At 38.1% G+C, this 24,263-nt stretch overlaps 2 protein-coding genes across 5 annotated transcripts in view; one reads left to right on the forward strand and one right to left on the reverse strand.

The window, feature by feature from the left end:
• Positions 1–6,724: 6,724 nt before the first annotated feature.
• LOC128186858 (fatty acid-binding protein, heart-like) lies at positions 6,725–10,546 on the forward strand. 2 transcript variants are annotated; one of them, XM_052856798.1, is made up of 5 exons: positions 6,725–6,968; positions 7,879–8,048; positions 8,918–9,031; positions 9,076–9,189; positions 10,224–10,546. In XM_052856798.1, the coding sequence occupies exons 1-5, from the start codon at positions 6,881–6,883 to the stop codon at positions 10,272–10,274; spliced, it is 537 nt and encodes a 178-aa protein (XP_052712758.1). In that variant the 5' UTR covers positions 6,725–6,880; the 3' UTR covers positions 10,275–10,546. The 2 variants fall into 2 exon arrangements, with proteins under 2 accessions (XP_052712758.1, XP_052712757.1); XM_052856797.1 differs by lacking the exon at positions 8,918–9,031 and having other exon boundaries at positions 6,729–6,968.
• A 454-nt stretch (positions 10,547–11,000) lies between these two features.
• LOC128186857 (neural-cadherin-like) overlaps positions 11,001–24,263 on the reverse strand; it is a 28,513-nt gene continuing 15,250 nt past the window's right edge. For all 3 annotated transcript variants that reach the window (XM_052856796.1, XM_052856795.1, XM_052856793.1), the window contains 22 exons: positions 23,596–23,702; positions 22,941–23,105; positions 22,317–22,641; positions 21,770–22,224; positions 21,395–21,630; positions 20,745–20,896; positions 20,416–20,652; positions 19,939–20,166; positions 19,392–19,506; positions 19,053–19,240; positions 18,125–18,363; positions 17,731–17,996; positions 16,932–17,298; positions 16,501–16,728; positions 15,935–16,127; positions 15,396–15,574; positions 14,968–15,262; positions 14,510–14,702; positions 13,545–13,792; positions 13,024–13,158; positions 12,612–12,716; positions 11,001–12,458 (listed from right to left, as the gene is read on the reverse strand). In XM_052856796.1, coding sequence (XP_052712756.1) covers positions 12,199–12,458; positions 12,612–12,716; positions 13,024–13,158; positions 13,545–13,792; positions 14,510–14,702; positions 14,968–15,262; positions 15,396–15,574; positions 15,935–16,127; positions 16,501–16,728; positions 16,932–17,298; positions 17,731–17,996; positions 18,125–18,363; positions 19,053–19,240; positions 19,392–19,506; positions 19,939–20,166; positions 20,416–20,652; positions 20,745–20,896; positions 21,395–21,630; positions 21,770–22,224; positions 22,317–22,641; positions 22,941–23,105; positions 23,596–23,702 — 4,916 coding nt within the window. In that variant the 3' untranslated portion in view covers positions 11,001–12,198. The remainder of the gene's footprint in view (positions 12,459–12,611; positions 12,717–13,023; positions 13,159–13,544; positions 13,793–14,509; positions 14,703–14,967; positions 15,263–15,395; positions 15,575–15,934; positions 16,128–16,500; positions 16,729–16,931; positions 17,299–17,730; positions 17,997–18,124; positions 18,364–19,052; positions 19,241–19,391; positions 19,507–19,938; positions 20,167–20,415; positions 20,653–20,744; positions 20,897–21,394; positions 21,631–21,769; positions 22,225–22,316; positions 22,642–22,940; positions 23,106–23,595; positions 23,703–24,263) is intronic.

The following is a 24,263-nucleotide window of genomic DNA, read 5'->3' on the forward strand; positions in this document are numbered from 1 at the left end:
CTGACGAAACAAGGACCGTACAGAAACACCCGCCTTGTTCTGGACATCGATGGGTTTTACATTCTAGCCGGAGAGTATTTACATTGTTCGAGTTGCAAAAAGAACCAGATTAGCTGGAACCAATGTATCTTAGATCAGTTAGATCCTTCCACTAGATGTAAATTTCCTATCCATATGCTGTACAAGACAGCATGTGATGCCAGGGTGATGTTCATGATGCACCAACGTGGTTTAGGTGAGACTTTTATTGTACAAAATTTAACAGGAAAAACATGATTTAGATCATACTCATGCTCATGAATTATTTGTTTGGTTCTTTAATTTTTTATTTTTTTTTTTAAAGGAAATAGTCCAACACAGCTACAGAAGCAAATAAGCGAGCTTCACAACTCAGTCTGGGCATCAAAGATGGTGCAATATTTGCAAGACTGCAAGTTGTTTTCTGTAGCTGCCAAGTCCAGACTCCTGTCCCCCAGCACGGTTGAGGAACCACCAAAACAACTCGCCGTGCCAACATATCAGTGGTTCATTGACGTCTACTGTCAGGAGGTGACCGGCCACATTGATGAACTGAAAGCTGCCATCACCTCCACTTTTGGCAAAATTCTAAAGATGGACTCCACCAAAAAAGTAAAAATAATTTATGTTTCTCAATGGCTATCATTATTTCTGTATCTTTATGAATATATTGTTGAATAAGAGCATTTTCTTTAAATATAGATACTATGTGATTTTATTAAATATTACAGGTGACAAAGAAGTTGGCTGGTCAGGCTGCAAGGACTGCCTCATGGGCAGCTAACATCAGTAATGAGATTGGCCAGGTCCTGCAGAGCGTCATGACAGCAGGTGAAGGCGTTGGGCTAGAATCCATGGCTGCGGGTATTGTCCAAAGATACCGAGATGCAGAGATGCCTCCTCCGGTTCTTCTGTATGTGGACAGCCACTGCTGTGGAGCCTCCCAGCTCATAGACATCTTTCGCGACGCCTGGCCTGACCTTGCAGTCCGACTTGACATCTGGCATTTTATGAGACGCTTGGCTGTTGGAGTGACGACTGACACACATCGTCTGTACGGTACATTCATGAGTCAGTTGTCTCATGCCATTTTCAAATGGGATAGGGATGATTTGACTCTACTTAAAGCAGCCAAGCGCTCAGAAATGGTCAACAACAAGATCCCTGAGCCAACTGAGCAGGATGTAATAGACAGACTGTCAAGGAAGGAAATGGCTCTTCACTGCCGCCGGACCACCAGGGGAGCAGAGGAAACCATCTCCATGATCCAGATGCTCCTTGAGATGTTTGATGGTGAACGTGGTCGAGATACGATGGGGGTACCATTATTTCACCATGAGCGGATCTGGGAGATCTGGAGAATTCAGAAGAACCACATTGTCTGTCTCCAGGATCCGGAGGGAGTGCAGCTTTACACCCAAACCGGATCTCTGAAGAAGGGTGGAATTTCACTGCCGGTGTTTCGCTGTGCCCGAGGATCAACCTCCCTGGAGTCATTTCATCTACATATGCAACACTTCATTCCAGGTATGCATGCAAATGCATTACTATTGCTTATGATTGTCATATTTCTGCCATATCTGGCTTCTAATATACATGTACCCGGTATTTATTTATCTACAGGTAGAAGTGCAAATGCCAACAATTTCCAGGTTTACCTGCTGGAAGGGGTGTACAGATGGAATGAAGACAGGTTGGCTGCTGCCATTGACACTGCTTCAGATCCAGTGTGCTATTCAGCCTCCTTGAAGCACAATGTCAACCGCCTGGGGGAAGAAATGCTAGGGAAGAAGATATTTCTTAATTACAAGGATCCCCGGAAATATACAGGTATAAATATAAGATCTGGTCATCATTACTGGTAAATATGATTGGACTCTTCTAGCGTAACATTAACTGAACCTTTTTATTTTTCAGGTGAAGCTATTGGCATCGAGTACCTGTATAAGCAAACAGGAAAATCCTTAGATGGTCGTCTGGCAGCCGCAGAGAAGATTGGAGAAGAAGAGGAAGAGGAAGTGAATGAGGCAGCTGAGGGGAGAGAGAGTCCTATGACTGATGAGGGGTTTGAGGATGAGGAAGTTGAAGACCTGACAGTAAATGTAGTTAATTCGTTTCTGCCCACACAGCAAGGCAGCTCATCGTTAACTACAGGTATATTTACTAGCAATTTTAATAAATTAATCCCATTGAACTCATTGTGTGTTGGAATTAACATATCATTCTAAACTTCATCTAATGGATTTGTTAAAATTTCAGCTCAACAGTCCTCTCCATCAAAGACTGCTTCCACACCAGAGACCGGCACATCTACACAAGATGTAAGTTTCTTGCTTCAGTCTTCTTGCTGTATTAATTCAGAATAAACATTAAGGAGCCTCTGTGGTCAAGATACACCTTAAATTTTAGATTTAATATTTTTAGCAATAAACTATTATTTGATAAAAATAAAGTTCTTTTATTAAGCTTTAAAGAAGAATAAACATTTTCTTTTATCTCTAAACAGATCCCTTCTTCTCAAAGAGATCAATATAGTCTAAAATTGGTCTAACCATCCAGTCCTCTAAAATGATATGTACATGTACTATAATCACATTCTTATAAATAGGAGGCGGTCGGACCTGACAATGTTGGAGGCTATCAGCATGTGGCTGCGCTGGCAGATTGCCTTTACCACTTAAGGAGCAAAGAGCCACCAGTCATCTCAAATGCTGATGCTGACAGATTGATCAGGTTGTGGGACAGTCTTGCTCCCTTTGACCAAGCGCCATCTAAGTTTAGAGACAACTTTAAGCAGCAATTGATCAAAGGGAGATTTAAAGCCCCAAAGTCAACCAGAGTGGACCTTGTACCTGGAGTGCAAAGTGTGAAGCGGTAATTATTTATGTGTTTATTCTTTATTTTGATTTTTATACTTGCAATAATGAAATAATCTAATATAATCATATTTTGATCAAATCTCCTTTCTTAAAACAGGTGTGCATTGGCCCCACATCTCGGTCCTGCAGCCTGGCCAGACACAAACAGGTATCAGGAGGCCTTCATCTCACGGCTCTGTATGGCTTTTCCGTCCTCAACTTCCAAAGATGGAAGACGCCAACCAAGGTGGAAAGCGGTTGTGGACGCCTACAACAGAGTGCGTGAGATGATATTCAGCAACGGCAAAATATTGGCAGAGACCAATCTTCAACTGCCAGATGTTAACCAGCGCACTCTGACAGCATGGTATGCCATTTTTATATCTAGTTAAAAAGTTTATTTGCAATCATTCAAAGTATCAGCTATGCAAGAAATAAATTTTCCCTTTTTGAAATGCAGGTATAGTGCAAGAGGGAAAAGAAGGGAGAAGGAAACACTGGAGCAGGGTCTAAAACTACAAGGAGCCCCGTCTGTTGCGGCCCAGCCACTGCCCCTTCCAATCCTAAAACCAAAGGCCTTCGAGACTGGAAGGGCAGACCCCCATGGATTCATGGTGAATCTATCCACGGTTGGACAAAGCACCAAAGGAAGACGGAGGATTTTTCCTGAGCAACCAGTGTTTGACCAACCCGTGGCAATTACCAACATTCCTCCAGTGAAAATAGCCCCAGTGCCATCTCAGGTTCCCATAATACATGTACCATACTCTACCAAGCACTACCACAAGAAGAAACAGCAGTCAGTGGAGGAAGGGAACTTCAAAAGACCCTATGTTAGGAAGGCCCTTGTCACTTCTTGTGGTAAATGTGGAGAGGACAGGTCAGGAGGAGGCCATCAGCAGTACTTCGGAAACATTTACTGTCCCTTAAAGACTGCAATATCCTGTGATGCTTGGAAGGCGGAGTTGAGAGGAAAAGGATATGGCAAGAGGAAAGCGAAGGCAGACAAGACCAGCATGCCTGTTGAGAAGACGGCAAAAGAAGATCTCTCTTCAGGTGACAAGTGAGAGTCTTCACTGAAACCAAAATTTGAAAAAAAAAACCAAAAAAAACACAAAAACCCAAAAAACATTGTAAAAAAAACTTTTAATGCTGCCTAGTTTAGCTAACTGCTTAACTAGAAGGTCCCAAGCCCTTAGAGACATATAGTAAGAATACTGTATGTCTCATAAAGCAGAGGGAAAGTTTTTTAGTATCTTTAATTAGGACTAATTAGGACTTTGAAAACTTACTTTGCTTTCTGTCACTTAAAATTCCCATGATGCAATAGAAGCATACTTGTCTTTTTGACAAGAGATCCAGGTTCGAACCCTGGTGGGTATATAATAGTGACAAAAGTGAAATAATTCATTTAAACATTTATATTTATTATCAAAAATTTATATTTTTTTAAAGATAATTTAAGTGATAACATGTGGCAATAACAAATAATAATTATAAATACTTATATGTAAGTTTAATATTTCAAAATTATGCTTTAATTAGTGGCCAATTCTTTAAATAAAAATCAGTTGAAAACTGAATCGCTGTTAATTTCTGGTAGATTCAGAGACTGAAGAACAGCCCCCACCTTTTGAACCGGGGGCCTTTAGATCTTCAGTCTAACGCTCTCCCAACTGAGCTATTCCGGCTGACAATTATAACAAGTTACATAATGACCAGTCAAATCAGTCATGTGGAAAATATTACATAACCGGAAACCAAATCAGTCATGCGAAAAGTGTTACATATCGAGCAGCAATCTCGGTCATGTGAGACATGGTGGTCGTTGCTTTTATGCAAATTCACTGGAAAATTAACTCAACGCCACATTGCTGCAAACATGTACATTCTATCAAGTTTAAAACAAAGAATAATTAATAGACCAGTGTTACATATGAGTGTTTACGAGAAGAAAATTCAAAGATTTTATTAAATTCATCAAAGCTTAAATTTTATCAAATTGTTTTTGGTATTTTGAACGATGTACTTATGCTGTTCATTGTTACATTTAAATTAAATAGAGAGATCATGCTGTTTTTAGTAGTTTAAAATTACATGTATTAAAGTTCACACAGTATGTTGTCATAAACAATGATACCTAGACACTTGTTTATTTCAATGTTTTTGTAATGAATTAATATTCATTCATCAATAAATGTTCATCACACAGAATCGGTCATGCGGTGCACATTCCGAATTGTAAAAAAAAAAATTTCCTCTCATGTGAATGTGAAATATGATTATGAATCTTTTATACTGATGTTTGATAATAAACAATGATAGTATACTTTTTGGCATAAGTTGGGCCTTTGCCAATTATCATCAATGCGTTTATGCCAATAATTTGTAACCCCCCCCCCCCCCCCCCCCCCCCACTCCGACGCCACTGCATATTATCAGCATATTTTTAAAACAATAAAACATATAAAAAGGGGAATGAAGATAAAATCTATCTCCACAACTCGTATCGATTTTATTTTATAACTCAATACTTAGTCTTAGTTGCATAATTTTGACTTCTTTGTACAGATATGGCTATAAACCTTTTGATTTCGGAATTCCTTATTTTCTATTAGTTGAGAGGCGATGATGATATTATTCTAATTTTCTTTTTTAGTTATACCTGAAGATTTTTTTTTCAGATCATCATCATGTTTTGGGTACATCAGAAATCTTGTGAACTCATCTTGGGGTGAATCGCTGACAATGATGGCTTCATGCAAATGTCATGTAGTTTAATCATTAAGTTTATGATAAACAATTGTCAACTTTAATCTTTAAAAATCAAGGTTTTTTAAATCCAGGCACGTAGCTTCAAGGGGGGGGCAGGAGGGCCTGCCGGGGGGGGGGGGGGCAGGAGGGCCTGCCCCCCCCCCCAACTTTTTCTCGCAGCAACAAAATTTAAAAAAAAAATAAAATTTACATAAAAAAAATCAATTATCATGGAGTTCCCCCCCCCCGCCCACTTTTTTGGGAGTATGTAAAAAAATGGTATGAAAGTAAAGGAATTAGTAGTGAAATTGAAATTTTAGTAATAGATATACTACTACAAAAATGAGTTTCATCATATATAATGTTACTTCTCTAGGGATGTTGGTAAATCTACATGTACCTACTTTAATTTGCTACCTGTGACAGGAAATTTTAAAATTACGTAGAGATGCCATGGGGTCATAGTTTTTAACTACTGCTGCATAATTCTCACAACCCCAATTTTGTTCGAGTTTTACATACACATTGACCAGGGGGATATGTGGCTGAAGTCAGATAACTCTTACCAAATAAAGATATGAAACAAAAAAAAACTATATTAAATATAGATACAGGGATCACAACATGATTTAAACTCCGTGCATTTATCATTTCTAACTTCCTTTAACAAATAGTAATAATTATTGAAGGAAATAGTTTCTAAATAGACATTTTTTACTCTACTTTCTTTGAAGAGTTGTCCCTCTTTTTAAGATAAATATTATAATTTGTAGCAGAATAATTTTGTATTCGACAAAAATTATAAACAACCCGACCAAAAAAAATGATAAATAAACATTTGCATTGATATAATTTTACACTTTTACAGTAGCTTAGGCCTATATACATATGTTTGTGGCATTTTTATAATTTTTTTATTTTTTGTCGTGGACTGCTGCACTATAGGCCTATCATTCACGGTGTTTAACAGTTTAAGGACCCATATTTCATGTCTGACCTGTTTTAGTATTACCCTTACTTGTGTTTATCTTGCATGCAGTGCATGTTGACAACGATTATATTTGGTTATAAGTTAAGCCTTTTTATAAGCCGTGCGCCTATCAATACGAATATCTCGCCGACGTCGTCCCACTTTATCACACCGGCTGTCCTATCACCTGAGGGTCAGACTGTAAACATCACTCCCCCGAGGGCAATGTTCGTGCGCTGGAACTTTGTATCGTAAGCCTTCGACTGACATCGCTACAAAAATGGCTCTGGCAGAAATCGAGAACTCAGTCGCTGGGGTCTGGGTACTGCAGAAGAATGAGAATCTGGACGAATACTTGAAAGAAATAGGTGAGTGTGACCCGATTTCCATGTTTTTACCTGGGTGTTGGGAATTTACACCTGTAGAAGAGTCACATGATTAAAACTACCCCTTGTATATAAGGGGACTGTTATGTATGTGACGGATTGACCGATTTGTTACTTAGGATGGGGGGGAATTTGAATGGTGAGGGTAATTAGGCTGTCGCGGAGAAAGGGGGGGGGGAGAGAGAGAAGAAGCAGCTCTATCTATATAGTGTACATGTACTTTCTCTTTCTCTATTCATAGACAGGGGGTTTCCCTTGTCCCATAGTTACCCCCCCCCCCCCTTTTACTGAGTTTCGTCTTACATGTAGATGGCCATCTACCCTCTAGTTAATCCAGTGAAGGCTCTGACCTAATTACCCTGACAACAGTTATAAACCACATACATGTAGTTACAATTTTTTTAGAAAGAGAAAATTCAATCTTCCCCTGTGAAATTTTATGTTATTAGATTGACTCGAGTAAATAATGAAGACAGAATGCTTCCATTGTGTCAATGATGGTCTTTCCTTGAGGTGTTTTAAATATCTTCTATAGCTGCATGCTGCACACTCTGGTGCATTGCATGCATGTAAAAAGGAGATATATGTTGCATATGCCAACTACAAATATACATGTACCAGTACTTAGGTATATTCTCTGCATGTACATTAATTGCAGAAAATTTTTGTAAATATTAAAAAGAAATTTAAATATAATAATCATTTATATTAATAGCTTTTATTGTATTAAATGACTGCTTAGTATAATTATACAGTTGATCATTTAAAAATTATCACCTAAAATTGAGACAGAAAGTCAATGATATTGTGATTTCAAAGATTTATGTCAGTTTTTGTGTTTATTTGGTAACAACAGTATTTTGGAGATTCCTGGGAGTTTGAATCATTGTAGGAGTGAATTTCGTCCTGCGGAAATTGGCGGCGGCCGCTAGTAGCACCATGACAATCTCCGTAGAGGATGGACAAGTCCGCATCAACACGAAGGGACCCAAAGACTCAGACCACAAATTTCACCTGGACACGGAGGTGGAGTCCAACGACCCCCAGGATAACCCCATGAAGGTAACTATGGACAGGGGGTGGAAACCAGAGGGGAGAGGGGGTCTTGAGGAAATCAGGGGAAGAACAAAAGTAGATAATGGACCTCTTTATTATTTTTAAAATGCTACTAATTATGAATCAGAGTTCAAGATAAGAAAGCATGATAACAAAGTCCTAGATAAGAATGAACAACAATAGACAGAACAATTTCTTGATATCCATTGCCCTCATAGGAATGTGTGGGATTTTACTTTTTACTGTACTGTGTTTTCTACGTTGGATAAAGATCCCGTAAGGTTCCCACGATGATCTTACAGTTGTTTACTACTCAAGGGACTGAATCCTGACAGTAACACCCTCAGATTTATTAGCTCTCTCTTCCAAAATAAAGGGTTCTTGATAATCATAAAATAATTCTTATAAGCTGTAAAGTGGAGAAGCCAGGAGTTACAGATTTATGGGCAGGAGTCAAGAGGTCAATCAAGAGGACAACTAATGATTTATCAAACTGTCAGTGAAATATGGCATGAGCTGTAAATCTCAACTAAAAAGTTTTGTGAATTATTTAGAAATTTGATCATTTCTTGTATTTGATAAGACATTTAATTGTCCATTGCTAGTGTGCTCAGTGGTGTGTAGGTAAGACTAGAAGCTGTAGGTAACACTCTCTATTCTGTCGCTGTTTCTCCTGCTGTGATCCATAGTTAGTATTCTCCTTGTGTATCACCATGATCAGAAAGTGATGATAGAACTTCATATATTCCCATTCAGTAACTGTATTGTAAGTACACTCAAGCAATCTGAAGTGGAATCATTTCCTTTGTATTACTTCTGTTACCCTGCAGCTGTCGTGATTATACATGTACTTGTTTTAAATTGTCTTTTCTAAGGCGGTAGTGAAATGGACCGACAGAAAACTTGTTACTCATTCCAAACCAACAGAAGGGTCAAAGGCCAAAGAAACAAAGGTCGTTCGTGAGGTGGTGGACGGCCAACTCATCATGGTACACATTTGTTTATTGTTTACTAACACTTGACCCTGTTTCAGGCCTTGGTCACATGGAAGGATGGGAAACTGATCACTGAGGCTAAACCTGTGGAGGGGTCCAATGGCAAGGCCACTCGGGTAGAGAGAGAGGTGGTGGACGGGGAGCTAATCATGGTACTTATCTAACCAACCGACCAATTAACCACCACCACTCCCCCACCCCCTCCCCCCCAAAAAAGAACGAGAGAAAAATTATACACACCTCAGCACAAAATTTGACATCAAACCCCTTTATAACCAACCTATCAACCAACCAATTGTCCAATTACCCCCCCTCCCCTTCCAAAAAAAAGAACACGCACAGCAGCCTAGCTAACATCAGTCCCCAATATACATGTATGTATCTAACCAACAAACCACTGACTCACATTGTCTTGCATACATTAGTGATTTCTTCATAATGTACTTAATCCACATGAAGTATTTTACTTGCTTCTTTTTTCGCTTCAATTAACATAGAAATGCACACCTCAATAAGTGTACTATTGCATTCTGTAAACCAACCTTTATTTCCACGCGAGAAGTTTTTGCAAGAGCCTTGTCCTTGCGAATATTTCTCGTCGCAAACAAATTCTTGTTGTATGGTTGTCATAAACAAAATGGGTGTGGATATGACTTGGTCGCAAAAATTAAAACCAGACTATCACCTGAAAATTGCAGAATTAAGTCTTTGCGAATATTAGTTGGTTTACTGTAGTCTGCTCCTCTTTGTATAATCGTATTAACCTGCACAGAATCTGTGTAAATCCAACACCAAGTACATCACACTGTTTCTCCGTGGAAATATATATATATATGTAAATCCCATCTGATCTCTGTGGAGTTACTGGATTATGATGTTTTATGTTGCAGCGTTTCTACAAACAGCTGATGGATAGTGTCCTTGTAATTTTATATTTTAAATACTTATGATTCAGTCACCTAATTAGTCTGGGGTTTTTTTTCACCTGTTTTTATCCATTTCTGGTCCCATTCATTTAACACTTTCAAATTCCTTTGTTTCGGATTTATTACTACATGTATATGTGTATATAAATGTCAGATCTGACTGAAATCAGATTGTTCATTTGTTCCAACAATTTTTATCAGAGTGAATCAAAGAATGTAATTGAATAAGATTGATAAATGTTTGCTTTTTTTCTTTACAGACTATCTACGTGAACAATGTTGTATGCCGTAGAATCTTTAAGAAGAAGTGAGCGCTCACATTTCACAAAGTCCCTCAGACATCAGTATTATACATGTATATATGTTTAGTGACTGGCATTGTCTCATATATCAACATGCTCTCTGTTCAGAGCTAGTGGACATTTGCCATATAGAACTTCTAAGCAATCGACTCCTTCGTTGTATTCTGAATGGAGAGGATAATATTTTATTTGCTCATTGTACATGTATCTTGCATTTAGAATTTCATTAAATAATGGCCTATGATTAATTTTATCAGAGATCATGGTCACTTATATTAAAACCGTTTTGTTTTTATTACTAGGCAGTTCTTGTCTTTAACAATTATCCATTTTGGTTGACTTTTAGATTTAGAACTTAGAATAACTGCATTTCATTATAATAGTAAATATGCAGCCCTTAATGAATACCATTTCTTGTTTGTATGAATCTTGTCAACCTGGACTGCGTTTTACAAAAGCACTTACGACAAAGTCATAAATATTTTCAGTCCTATGAAAAAATCTTAAATGAAGAAAACTTAGACAAAACCAATTTAATATATACAACCATTCCGATATCCATAGTTATATTTTACAGCCATGAGAATAAAACATTGATAAGTTTGTGATTAATTAACATTCATTGATTAAGTCGTAAGTTCTTTTGTAAAACCCAGACTATACGTGTAGGTTTTGTATTTCAAAGGTGACAATGAACAGGGGAGCCAGCTTTGGAGATGAGAAAACAACTCCATGTTTATATGTAGAAAAATTTATTTTTAAATCTTAATTTCTAAAATATGTTTTGGACAATAAGTTAAATGATAAACAATAGAAAAATATTATGACTTATATCTACAAAAACAACCATGTACTATGAAGGCATAAAGAAAAAAAAACACATGATATGCACAAATTTCATCAGAATAAAAAACTCTGGTTTGGATGGTTGGAATGTGACAGAACATACAGGGAAACATAAGTCTGTCAGAACCTAGTCTATCATTATAAAGGATTTCTCCAGTAAAACAAGTTATGCGACATTCACACGATGATACTTATGGTAAACCACACCCCTGAACTGATAAAATATGGTGAATGACTCATTTATTCAGCAGTGGATTGATGTGATCAAATCATAATTAAAAAAATGGGGGTGTTAATGGCATTAATCGGGTACAGATCTGCATAGTTTGTATGATTTATACAATAACATTTAAATGAACAAAGACTATAGTAATGTCATATTTTGAAGAAAAAAATTTACTACAAAACTGCACCATTCAAATTCATTCATTCATTCATACCAAATCATAACTTGCTTACAAATAATGGCTACATAAATGTACAAATAGCACTGACAGACACACAGATAAACTACACAGGGTCCGCTATCACAGTTTGTTTACATTGTGTAGGTTACCATGACAACACCTAGCAAAGCTGTGACCCTCACTCACACACAGAGCCCGGTAACCAGGGAGTTAGATTAGCGTCATAAGAGACAGTTGGACTGATTAATGGACAAATATTCTACAAAAGTGGTTCATCCATTTATAATGGACACATAATACAAAAACATCTGTATAAAAGTTTACAAAATCCACAGTAAAATTGATCTTGAGTCTTGTACAAAGTAAATCTCATATACCCTTAAGTGTAAACACAGTTTCAATGAGTATTGTCCTAACTAAAATAAACGGATACATGTAAATGCATATATTAAATAACATTTCTATTTCTAATTAATTTTTATATTCTGAAATTAACTAAAGAAACAGTATCATGTAATTTGAAATTCTTAATCATTCATCGTTTGATCATTTTCCATTTCTTCAAGTAAATATGAGTACAAGGAAATTTTTTTTAAGGAATTTGCAACAAGAATCAATGAAAACTTTTGATTCGGAAGAGATGACTGCTGCGACTTGTAGTATTTGGTGTTTTATGGACTTCACTGATCAGAATCGTCCTCGTAATTATTGTACATGTCCGCTAGTTTAGAGAACTTTGGTCCCCATTCATTCAGGAAGTCGTAGTCTTGGTCACCGCCTGAGGATGTCGTGTTCAGGGAACTCAGTGAGCCCGCATCACTTCCCTCTCCCTCGTACTGGAAATCTCGTAGCGTGTCGTGGGGAGGAGCATCGGGGTCAAGGTTAGCATCGTCAAGACGATCAGTGATAAAATCTCCTATTGTACCTCCTGGCTGGCCAGCTGTCAACATAATGTACAAAACATCACTACCCACAAGTAGTCAATATTACCTTATTGCAATATGGGACTCGGTCAACTCTGGGTAGAAAATATATTGGATTTACAATTGAGGGGCGAGTTTATATGACTCAAATTTGAGTATACATGACTTACATTTGAGAGGTCGACTGTGGGCGGCCATTATTGGTTTATCCATGCGCGTCATGTCAGCAGGTTTCCTCAGTCGATTTATGTCATATCCTTCATGATCGTCTTCACCTGTTAGCAGAAACAAGAATGACTGCACATTTAGCTTGATCAATAAAGAGTGCACAAACACAGTCATGCATTTAAATAAATGACAATGTCCAAGTCTAACACTATCTAAAAACATACAGTTTCAATCCTATTTATAGCTAATATTGATGACTTATCATCATAAGGAGTTGATCAGCAATAATAATTTTCACAAATCCCTAAGAGTTCCCTGTAAAAGGTTTACACAAGGATATCTGGGGCATCTATAGATTTTGCTGTGTGTGAATGATCTCCCTTTATTTACAGATTGTGAGCGATTTCCCTTTACCTGCTCCGTCTTCATCATAGTCCACAATATTTTCTCGGATGTCGTAGTCCTCTTTCTCGTAATTCAGGATATTTTTCTGATCAGTTGCTTTGTTTCGAGCTCTCATGAGCAAGAAAACCACGATGATTACCAGAACTGCAATGTTATTGAATATAATTAGTATCTGGCACTAATGATATGAAAACGATTCAAATTCCAAAATATTTTGCAATCTTGCATGAAACAAATTAATTTCTGAACAGACAATTCCAGTAAGTGCATGTTATAGGGCTCATCAGGGCATAATTCATAATCTTATGCTAGTTATTTGGTCATAGAGACAGAAAATATTTAAATTTGTTCTTTAATCTTATAGTGGAAAAATAGAATTTTCTCTACATTGTGTATGCCTTTCCTTTTATAGAGAGTATTTTTCAACATCATCAGATATACATGTATATATATAAATCTGTTCTCATAATGGAGAGAATTTTCCACACATCCTAGGCCTACTAAAGAGCTCAGCATTACAAAGGACTTACCGAGCAGCAGGACGACGCCAATGACAACCCCGATGATCATCGCATTGTCGGGGCCATTAGTATCGACCTTCGGCTGCTTGTAGACATTACAGAGTCGACCCTCCATGTCAGTTGGACATCTACAGGTGTAGCCAAAGTCTTTGTTGTTGATGTCCGACACACAGGTAGCCTGGTGATGACAGGGGGAGGTCTGGCAGTAGTCAATGAAAACACAGGACTGTCCCACTTCACTGTGATGGGGGGGACACCTGTAGAGAGAGGTGAGAGGTCAACACACTTCATAGAGGTCAACACACTACATAGAGGTCAACACACTACATAGAGGTCAACACACTACATAGAGGTCAACACACTACATAGAGGTCAATACAACAGGTGCTATACTTAAAGGGGCATGGTCACAATTTTGGTCAAATTCAATTTTTCTGTTTTTATTATTCACAATACGTTAGAAATGTATTTCTAATGATCATGTGAAATTTGAGAGTCAGACATACAGTTATGAGCAAGATACAAGGCTCACAACTCTCTGTCATGTAAACAAGGCTTACGTACCGTAGGTTCAATATACCAGTAATAAATCTTTTTCAAGCTGATTTGTCTATCTTCTCATTCATTTTAAGCATAAATAAACAGTTCCTACTGTTTAACACATTCATTTTAGGTCTTAAACTGGAATTTTCACTTTAACATTCAAAATGTAAACAAATGCTATGTTCACATAGCAAAGAATTGTAAGCCCTGTAACTCGCTTATACCTCAACGAATGATACTCAAATTTTAATAGCCTATTAAAAATGCCTTACTTATGCATTGTAAACATTAAAATTGGGCAAGTAATTTTTGGCGAAAATCGTGACCATGCTCCTTTAAATCATCTGCAATCTAGTTTAAAGATACAAATGCATTCTATACAAGACTAAGATTAGGTATGTCAAAAGATGTTCCTTCTGAAAACTACTTACACACACTTATGCATGCCCCACAAGGGAATACAGATCCTGCCGTTGACGGCACAGATATTTCCTGCACAGTCGTCACGGAAACAGCTGTCCCGGGTTTCCGCCTGATCGACCAGCTTGATGTCCACATTCTGGCTGTTTTCTGCCGCCGTCATTGGAAACCACTTCATATCCATGCGGATGTCCGTCAGACAAGCTAAAATTAATCACACCACCAATTAGTTTTATAAGTAAAGGCATTTTCAAACAGTTACAAACCCTCTTGTGTTGAATAAAGAAAGCAAATTTCCTAGAAATTACCAACCTGTGTGGAAATACTTGATGTACATAAAATACACTTATTAGTAGTTATCATCAAATTATTTTGTCATCAATTTTCATGAATTTAGTAAAATTCATTGCCAGGAATATTTAAATCCATAACACTTATTTAAAGTCACTGATGTTAGGGTGACACTCACAGTTCTCCAGGTCCTTGGCGTTGGTCTGGTCAATGACCTTGGAGTGTTCGTAGCTGACCTCTGCCCCTGCATAGATCTGGGTCTGTTTGACAGTGAGCTCCTGGTGTTTGGAGTCAGCGATGGTTTCTGCGTACATTGGACCCTCCCCTCCATCCTGAGACAGAACAATGCTCCGCCCCCGGCGCTGGAAGTACAGGGTGTGCCAAAAACCGTCGGCTGCTGTCACATTAACCATCTGTAGAACTTTGTTACCATCTCCAAGATTGTACAAGACTTGTATCACATTGTCCACAATCTAAACTCAGGGAATTATAAAGGATATTTAATCATTTCACAAATTCATCTGAGGTCACAAGCAACACTGCTGGCAAACACTTCTAACCTTTCATTTCTAAGCTAGAATTTTCTGATAAAATATGAGACTCTACCTCTAGTTTGATAAATTCTCCGATGCCCTCGCCCGTGACGTGGAATATCATGCCGTTGGTGTCACGCGTCCGGTAAATCAGCTGGACATCCATTCTCTTGCTGACCAGACTGTCACGGAACTGTTGCTGTAGCCCCCAGTCCATGTAGCTCTGGCTCAAGAAAAACTTGTGGGTCGTGTCTGTGAAAGAACGTATGTAAAACTGATTTTACTCTGTATTTAACTAATTTCTCTCACATCTTTAGATAAGACTTGGTATCATTTTTATTACTGTAAACCAACTATTATTCGCTGCGACTTTATTTCGCGATTTCCTGGATATAAACTGGATTGCAAAGACTAATTTTCGCAACCAAGCCATATCTAGACCCAAGTTGTGATAAGCATCAAACGACAAGGGCTGGTTAGCGGCGAGAAATATTTGCGACAACAAGGTTCTCGCACACGAATAAAAGTTGGTTTACAGTATCTCATGGGTTTTCTTTGCTTTAAACATGGAAGTTTAAAATATTTTTATAAACATTGAAATGTGGAACCCACTTGTTTCACAAATGTCTCCGCGGAAGCCTGGGTTACAGACACACCGCGTGGTTCCAGGGAGTGCCACCAGTTCACACCGCCCATTGTCTCCGCATTTCTTTGGCTGATTGACAGAGCCAGTGCAGGCATTGTCCTCCTCTGGACAGCCATCTTTGCTCCCTGGGTAGAAGTTTTTTGTGTACAGGTTATACAGCTGTAGAAAGAAATAATCACCGTGTAAGGTAAATGTGTAAAGTCCAGTCTACAGGCGGAGATAAACATAATCATTGGGAAATCACCAACACGACCACAATCTGAACACCACAATTAGGAACAGTCAAACATAAACAATGGTTATGTCAACAGGGAGACAATCTGAACACCACAATTAGGAATAGTCAAACATAAAAAATGCTTATGTCAACAGGACCACAATCTGAACACCACAATGAGGAATTTTTCTGCCATTCAACATGAATAACCTTGTGATTTTTTAATGATTGAGTTTGATGCAATATAAACTAATCTAATACATTTTATAAAAAGGGTACACTCCATAAATTATATAGACATTTATTATAGAATACCTCTCCATTGTGCCTCATGTTGCGGACACAGCCCTTGAATTTCTCGCTGGTGACACCTGTTGGATAACTTGGTGCTACGTATCGTCCGCCCATCTGTAGGGGGGCGTTAACATTAAGGAAGATGTTCTCACCGCGCGTCAGGCCACTAGTCTCACAGGGCGATCGGTCCTGATCCTCCCCCTCCACATTGTCAGCTGACAGACAGTGATCTACTGTCAATGTCACATACTACAAAACAGGACAATCATGAGTGACAGTAAACAAAGCATTGATCAGGCAATACTCTTCACATTGTCAGCCGATAGACAATGAACAATTGTAGACATCACTAACTATAGTCTACAGACACACACAGGCTGGTCATGACACAGCAAAATAATCAGTGCTATACATGATTCTCCAACAATAATTAGAATCAATCTAAGTCTCACCTTGCCCTGTCTTCTAATGTCGATTCTGTGCCAGCTTCCGTCACTGAGTGGATTCATTTTGCGCTGACCGGCCACATTATTACCATTTAAGGTCAAGGTCACATTTCCTGACCCGTGGTCCATCACCAGGTGTGGGTACCCTCCAATCAGCTGTAGGTACATGAAGTCTTGGGAAGCGTTGTCGTCGATGTTGCTGACAGGCCCACTGTACAAGAGCAGACCATTGGGTTTGGTGGTGATGATTTCTATGCTGGTGAGGGAGTTCTCACACTGCTGTAAGGGGTTGTATATGGCATAGCCTGTCCCATTAAAGCCTTGCTTGGTCACCTGACACCGCGGACCATCGAACCCTTCCAAACACTTACAGCTGCAACAAAATCATTTATATGAAATCTGATGGGAAACTAATCATATGTCTTGTTTAATTGGACATTTAGACATTTCATGGGAAAAAGGAATCTAAGCAAATAACCTGCGTATCTATTGTTTAAAATAATTTTACAATATTTTCCCCCCATGTCTTGTAATAGTAAAATGGACTACATCTTTAATCATGAGTTAAAAGAATCAGTTTTTTCTTGTGATGAATGTTCATTTTAATAAGGATCCAAATCCTAGATTTAAAGCTACATTTTTAACTAGTATATGTATACACATTAACTGTCTAGCCGTTTTTATGTACTTTCCAACGTCCCAGTTGTTGGTCGGCATTTATGAGATTTAAGGTCACTAGTTTTATGTTACATTATGGGCTTTAACATAAATACAATAAGGGTATCCAGCAGCCCCGAGTCTGTACCTGATAACATCCCAATCGTTGGTCTGACATGTCCCTCCGTTCTGACAGTAGTCAGGGGTACAGGAGCGGACATTAGTGGACACGGTACAGGCACACTCCGCTGTGACCCCGGTCTTCACTCCCACCACAGACTGTCCGTCAGTCGTCACCATGTTGGGCTCGTCATAGACCAGGAGTTTGTTGTTACATCCCCCTCCCTCACACACCTCCCGATAACACATGTCTATTCCAACCATAGCAATGGTGGCTCCCGTGTCTTGTTGGAACTACAAATCAACACATTTCATTTAGTGAAAAATAACATATTATAAACATTTTCTAACAAAGTTTGTTTCACAAAATTCCCGACAGCCTTCAATAACTGGCCAATGTACGATAGATCTGACCCACTGACCTCATTTCTGTTCTGGTTGACAATGGCGTCCAGTTGACTTCCCTGGAAGTACGGAGATCCGTAGGCTGCGTACCTAACGTCTGTGTAATCCTCGCCGTCCACATTAGTCTTCTGTACAGAAATAATCTGGACGTTGGCTATTTCTGGGACTTTTAACTTCTCTTGCATTCTTTTGCGAAACTTTGTGTATGGGCTTTCTCCACCAGAGGGCTTCTTGATGAAATCCTCAGGGGTAGTTCCTACAATTTAAACAAAAATAATAATGGGAAAAGTTTTTTCAACAAAAAAGAAGCTAACGATCATATTTTCTGATAATATACATATATATAGGCATGTTTGGACATGCTTACAGAAAGTATAGTTTTGATAAGCTGTATGTATTTTTGTTCACTGTTTAAAAATGAAATTTGCCAAACTTTTAGCCATAAATTGTTTGAAACGCAAGTTGGTCCTTTCCATTAAATAGTCTAACATATTGAACATATCTATCAAACTACATGATAATACTATTAGTTACATGGTTTGTAGTTGACCTAATATGGTTTTTACATGGTCAGTAAATTCCATATAGAATTTACTGACCATGTAAAAACCATTAGGTCAACTAAAAACTATGTAATGATTATATCTTACCGACTTTTTAATGATAAAAAGTAAATAAAACAATGGAAATCAAGCTTTTGTATTAATATTACAAGTTTCAATTTGAGTACAAAACCTGATGTCATAATGCTCTTTAATGACGTCATAATGCACAAAGGGGGTGATATTTTGTACTGACTATGTATGGAATATACACAGTCTCTATGTGACTGCTGTAAGCCAATGATTTTCTTACAATTTAGCAGGAGGTAAGATATATGTACTTGTAGTTTGAAGTTATTGACACGTGTGTCTCTCTAGTTTTCCCATTTTGGGTGTCACATACCTGTGAGTCTGATTGAGCCGGAACGATACGGGGCCTCCTCTGGTAATTCTGTGATGTAAACTCTCACCGTGGAAACTACATTGAGGGTGCTAAATACTCGGTCATGGATTTTCACTTGTAATAAGTACCCAGTGGTTGTCGGGGGAACGTGTTCCAACATTCGGACCATACCTGAATCCTTGTCTACCCTATATCAAACAAAAATTTTTTTTTTTTTCCTTTTATACCTTACATTACACAACTCCTAGGAAGAAGGCAATTAATTAAACCATGCTTCGAAGTCCATTTTTTCAGCACAACTTTTTACATACACTGTAAATGGTAACCTTGGTGACTTACTTGAAATACCGCATCCCTTGGTTGTCCCCCTGGAGGGTGAAGGTTTTGTCATCTATATCATCGTCATCTAGGTCAGTGTCCGACACTTGTCCAATGTCAATGTTACCAAACAGTCCTAGACAAACAAAAGTCAGAAATCATTAACAGGCAGGAAAACTGAATGCACAAAAGTTTATGAATTAGTAGAAAGTAGTTAATGAGCTAATCAAAATATAATTTTTACCAAAAAAAGCATAAAATTTTGGCATACCGGTACTTTAAAATGAAAATTTATTTGAGCATTAACAATTATAAGTATCTCATTAAACTACAATTAAAATGATCACACGGTAGTAAAATGCTGCTAAACTTACAAAATTCTCTTCCAATATTTTGACACCTTTTTAATTTAACACTACATAACACTGCATCAATTTCTATTGTAATTTTATTGTAAAACTGCATTACCTTTATAATTATATCATTGCATCACCTTTATAATTGTAAAATTGCATCACCTTTGTAATTCAAACATTGTATCATCTTTATAATTATAACATTGCATCACCTTTATAATTATAGACATGGATGTTCTGGTGAGCGGGGGAGTGGGGGTTGTCGTTCTCGTCCCCGATCTCGATGGTCAGCGTCGTGGTGGCCGTCATTCCCAGGGTGGACTGCTGGGCGTGGCCTCGCATGTCAGTCATTTTAATCGGGAGGTAGTAAAACTTCTGCTCCTCTCTGTCAAACTCGACCTTTGACCTGATGGTTGCGATCCCTTTACCACTATCTCCAGCTGGAAAAAGATAATGCCATTACAAGACAAAGTTGCATGTACTACTTACAGTGTGATGGCACTGATACCTTGTGATCTCAATTCTTTCCACTATGATTTTTAATGATAAAATACAATCATTAGATTTGTTTGTCAGAAAAAAAATATTCATAAAATAAGATGCATAAGACAAATTAAGTACCAATAGAAGAAAGAAACTCTATCAAAAATGAACATGCAATTAAAAGTCAAATTTCAACAAATACTCACAGGGGTTGAAATTTAAGGAGAATTTGTCACAAATGTTGGCAAGACAGAGCAGTTCAAATGTGAAGGGGGCTCCAAAGGGGTCACCGTCCGCGTCTTCTCCATACAGGGTGGTCACAAACTGAGGGGGGCTCCCCTCCATGACCTTGGGGGTAGGTACAGCCCTGAAGGTGGGTCCATTATCATTGATGTTGCCTACATTAATTGTTAGAGTGGCCGTGCCTGTGTTCGGTGGGTATCCTGGAAATGAATAATTTGAATGTTCACTGACATATACCTATATTCTTACAATAAGTAATTCTAACACTCGTTCTCAGGGTCCTGGGTCCTACCTCTATCGATGGCCAGGATTCGTACGATGTGTTTAGGTACCGCCTCGTAATCCAGTGAGTTCTTTAGACTGACGGTGCCATTGAGCCCTGATTGATCGATCTTGAAGTAGTAGTCCGGCCTCTCGTCTATTGGTTTTCGAGAAATAAAATAGCTACAAAAAAACACATAACTTAGGTCATAGAAAGATATTTTGATACCGGTAAAATTCGTTTAAATGGAACATGAAAACTTTTATTGTTCACAACAAAATAGCATTCTGTGTATCATTATAAAAATACCCATGTTCTTGATAATATAACATCAGGTGTTATTATACAATTACTCTGGTTTCCTCAATATTTGTGGAATTATAAAAGTTTTTGAGGATTTTGTTGCCAAGTTGATAACAAAAGGAAAATGTTCATTGAAAAGCTTCACTGAATTGCATACCATGGTGAAAAATCCTATGCCACGAATTTAAGTATCTTTGAAAAATGATTTTCACTAAACTCATGAAAATTGATGTTGGAGAACATTAATGAAACCACAGTATTGTACATAAAGGCCCTTAATGACATTACATCAGTATAATTATACAACCCACCACTATGTACAAGCAAGCCAGATATAACATTACACATAGTATTTGGCGACAATCCCCCTGTCTTACTCAAACTGTCCATTGATGCCTTGGTCTCTGTCGGTCGCCCGGAACTTTGCCAGGATTTCTCCGACACTCAAGTCTTCCTGTCGACTGATCTCCACGTTCTGTGGGATGATGATTGGAACCTCGTCATTCACGTCCTGAATCGTGATCTCGATGTACGCAATGTCTGTATTCAGACCATCGGAGACCTCTGCCGTCAGATTAAAGAACCTCTGGCTAGGATTCTCATAGTCAGGTTTCTGTAGAAAAGAAGGAATAATCAGAATGTATGAGGCAGGAATACATTTCAAATAAAACTGAAAGAGAATTTGTTCGAAAGAAATGTTTACAAGTTAGAAAACATCTGTGAATGTACGCGAGTGTCTGTGTTTCATTTACCGTGTAGACTTCCAACCGTCCGTCACGGCCATCGACCGTGATCTGGAAGTGGGTTCTGTCATTGGCACCAATCAGGCTGTAGGTCAGAGTATCATCAATGTCAAGGTCGTTGGCTCGGATGGTCAGAATCAATCCCTCCTGGGTCTCAGGAATCGTCTCCGAGTAAATCTTCTTCTCAAACACTGGGTTGTTGTCGTTGATGTCTTTGATGTTGACCGTTGCCGTGGCAGTGGCTGACAGTGGAGGTGTTCCTGCGTCCATGGCAACAACTTGAAATGTGTAGACTGGGTTCTTTTCTCTATCAAGGTCGCCAACTGTGGTCACCACCACTCCCGTTGCGTTGTTGATTTTGAAGGCAGGGCTAGGCTCCTGTGTCCCCGGGGTGATAAGGTAAGTGACCTTGGCATTGGCCCCTTCGTCATAATCCTTAGCAATGATCGTCATCACAGAGACATCTACATAAAAGAAAGAGGTCAATTAGTTATACATGGACTTTAAGAATCTAAATCTCATTCAGTCATTTACTACCGATTGTCTGAGTACATACCAACGCCAGACATTTCTCTGACAGAACCAATCAGAGAGTTGCTATCAAATTTAGGTTGGTTGTCATTGACATCCAGCGGAAACACCTGAACCGTAGCATAACCAGTCAGGTGTGATGCTGCGGCCGGCTCATCAACGGCCAGCACGGTAAACTGGTACACGTCCCGCCCGTCTGGTTGGTCACGGTCCAGTTTTCCATTGATGGAAATGGCGCCGGTGTTCCGGTTGATGGAGAACAGGCTGTTGATGACTGCATCATCCTGGGACAGAGAGTACTCGATCTCATTGGTTGGATTTCTGTGGATGTCTGGATCTGTGGCATTCACCTATGTATAAAAACATATTATCGACAAAAAGAAAAATACACGCCAGTCAATAAAAACATACTATAGTCTGTCCTAAGTTCTATTTTAGGTCAAATTAAAATGATTTACAGCAAAAATTAAATGTCTGTCAATTAAAGGCAAGTCTTAATAAAAAAATATCTAAGATTTACCAGATTATCATTTACAACAAAATGTACACGTATTTTAAGCAATATTCACTTCAAGCGCCTTACCGAGTAATTTGAAACCTTTATTTCTTAACTTATAACCAGAGCTATACACATCTCCCCTCTACCTACCGTGATCAGAATCTTGTTGTAAACCGTCTCCTCTATCAGGTTTCGGACGACGTACGTGTTCTGGTCAAACTTGGGTGTGTTGTCGTTTGTGTCGATGATGGTGATTTGTACCGTGGTCTGATTGCTATATTTCCCATCATTCACCACTAACGTTACATTGTATACCTGAAAGACGCATAACAATTTACCCATCATTAAATTTGTAAACTAATTAGAAACAACAATCTATATCCTTTACTAAATGTTTAACTGTTTTTAGTAACATTAAACATACAAATCAAAATTGAATCTTGCATCCAATCTAAATTTACTATTAGGTTCAGTCCCTGTAGGAAATTCAATTCTATTTTTCTAAAACATTTCCTGACTTATTTTACACTTCACAGAATCTGATAATGTTAAAATGTGGGATTCAGCTACCCAATATTCAAGAAATTAAAAAGAGGAAAAAGGTTTCTCAAGTGATAAATTCCAACCTGTCAGCAAAAAAATATAAGGTTCTACAGTCAGGTGATTAATTTAAATCAAATGATGAAGAAACAGAGAGAAAAGCAACAATTCATTTATGAAAAAGGAGTTAACTTCAACTGAATTTAAGCCATAAAAGGTATTCAATAACATAATAGCTCCTTTTAAATACCAATAAAATACTTGCATTTGGTTCTGTCTCGTAGTCTAGATTTCCAGCCACATAAATTTCCCCCGTCCCAGATTTGACAGCAAAGAGGCTGGAACCAGACAGGGAGTAGGTAAACTTGGCCTCTGTAGGAACAAAAACGGAAAGTTTCAGTTTATTTATAAATACAGTTATGTGTATGGGAAACTTTTTATTAATAAATTATATGATTTCTTTTTCGTTTTGATAAATCATTCAAGTTCAATGCACTGATGAATAAGAGTTTTTTTTTTTTAATTATAACAAATTATACTCTCTCTATTAATCTATTTTTCCATTCTAAACAAATCTGAATAAAGAAAAGACATTAAGGTGGTATGGGACATCTGTCGATATTAATGTGGATTAAAGTATATTACACATATCACTCGAATACTTTCTCCCGTTTAGAATTTTTAAATTTTACAATATTTAACCAAAAAATAGCTTTTAAAAATGTTTGAAAACTAAGGTAAAAATTGTTAAAACCACCAGCAGGATTCAAACTCATGACGTACAGATTCGTAGTGAACCCTCTAACCCACTGCCCTAGGTAACAACATTGGGAAAGAAACTACTTATATAGTTAACTTGGCTCTACTGTATTTTTGATAAACAATACGTCACAACATGGAAGTGTCCCATACCACCTTAATACTGAGCTTGTT

The sequence above is a fragment of the Crassostrea angulata genome, chromosome 6 (assembly GCF_025612915.1).
Source record: "Crassostrea angulata isolate pt1a10 chromosome 6, ASM2561291v2, whole genome shotgun sequence".
In the NCBI taxonomy this organism is placed as follows: Eukaryota; Metazoa; Mollusca; class Bivalvia; order Ostreida; family Ostreidae; genus Magallana; species Magallana angulata.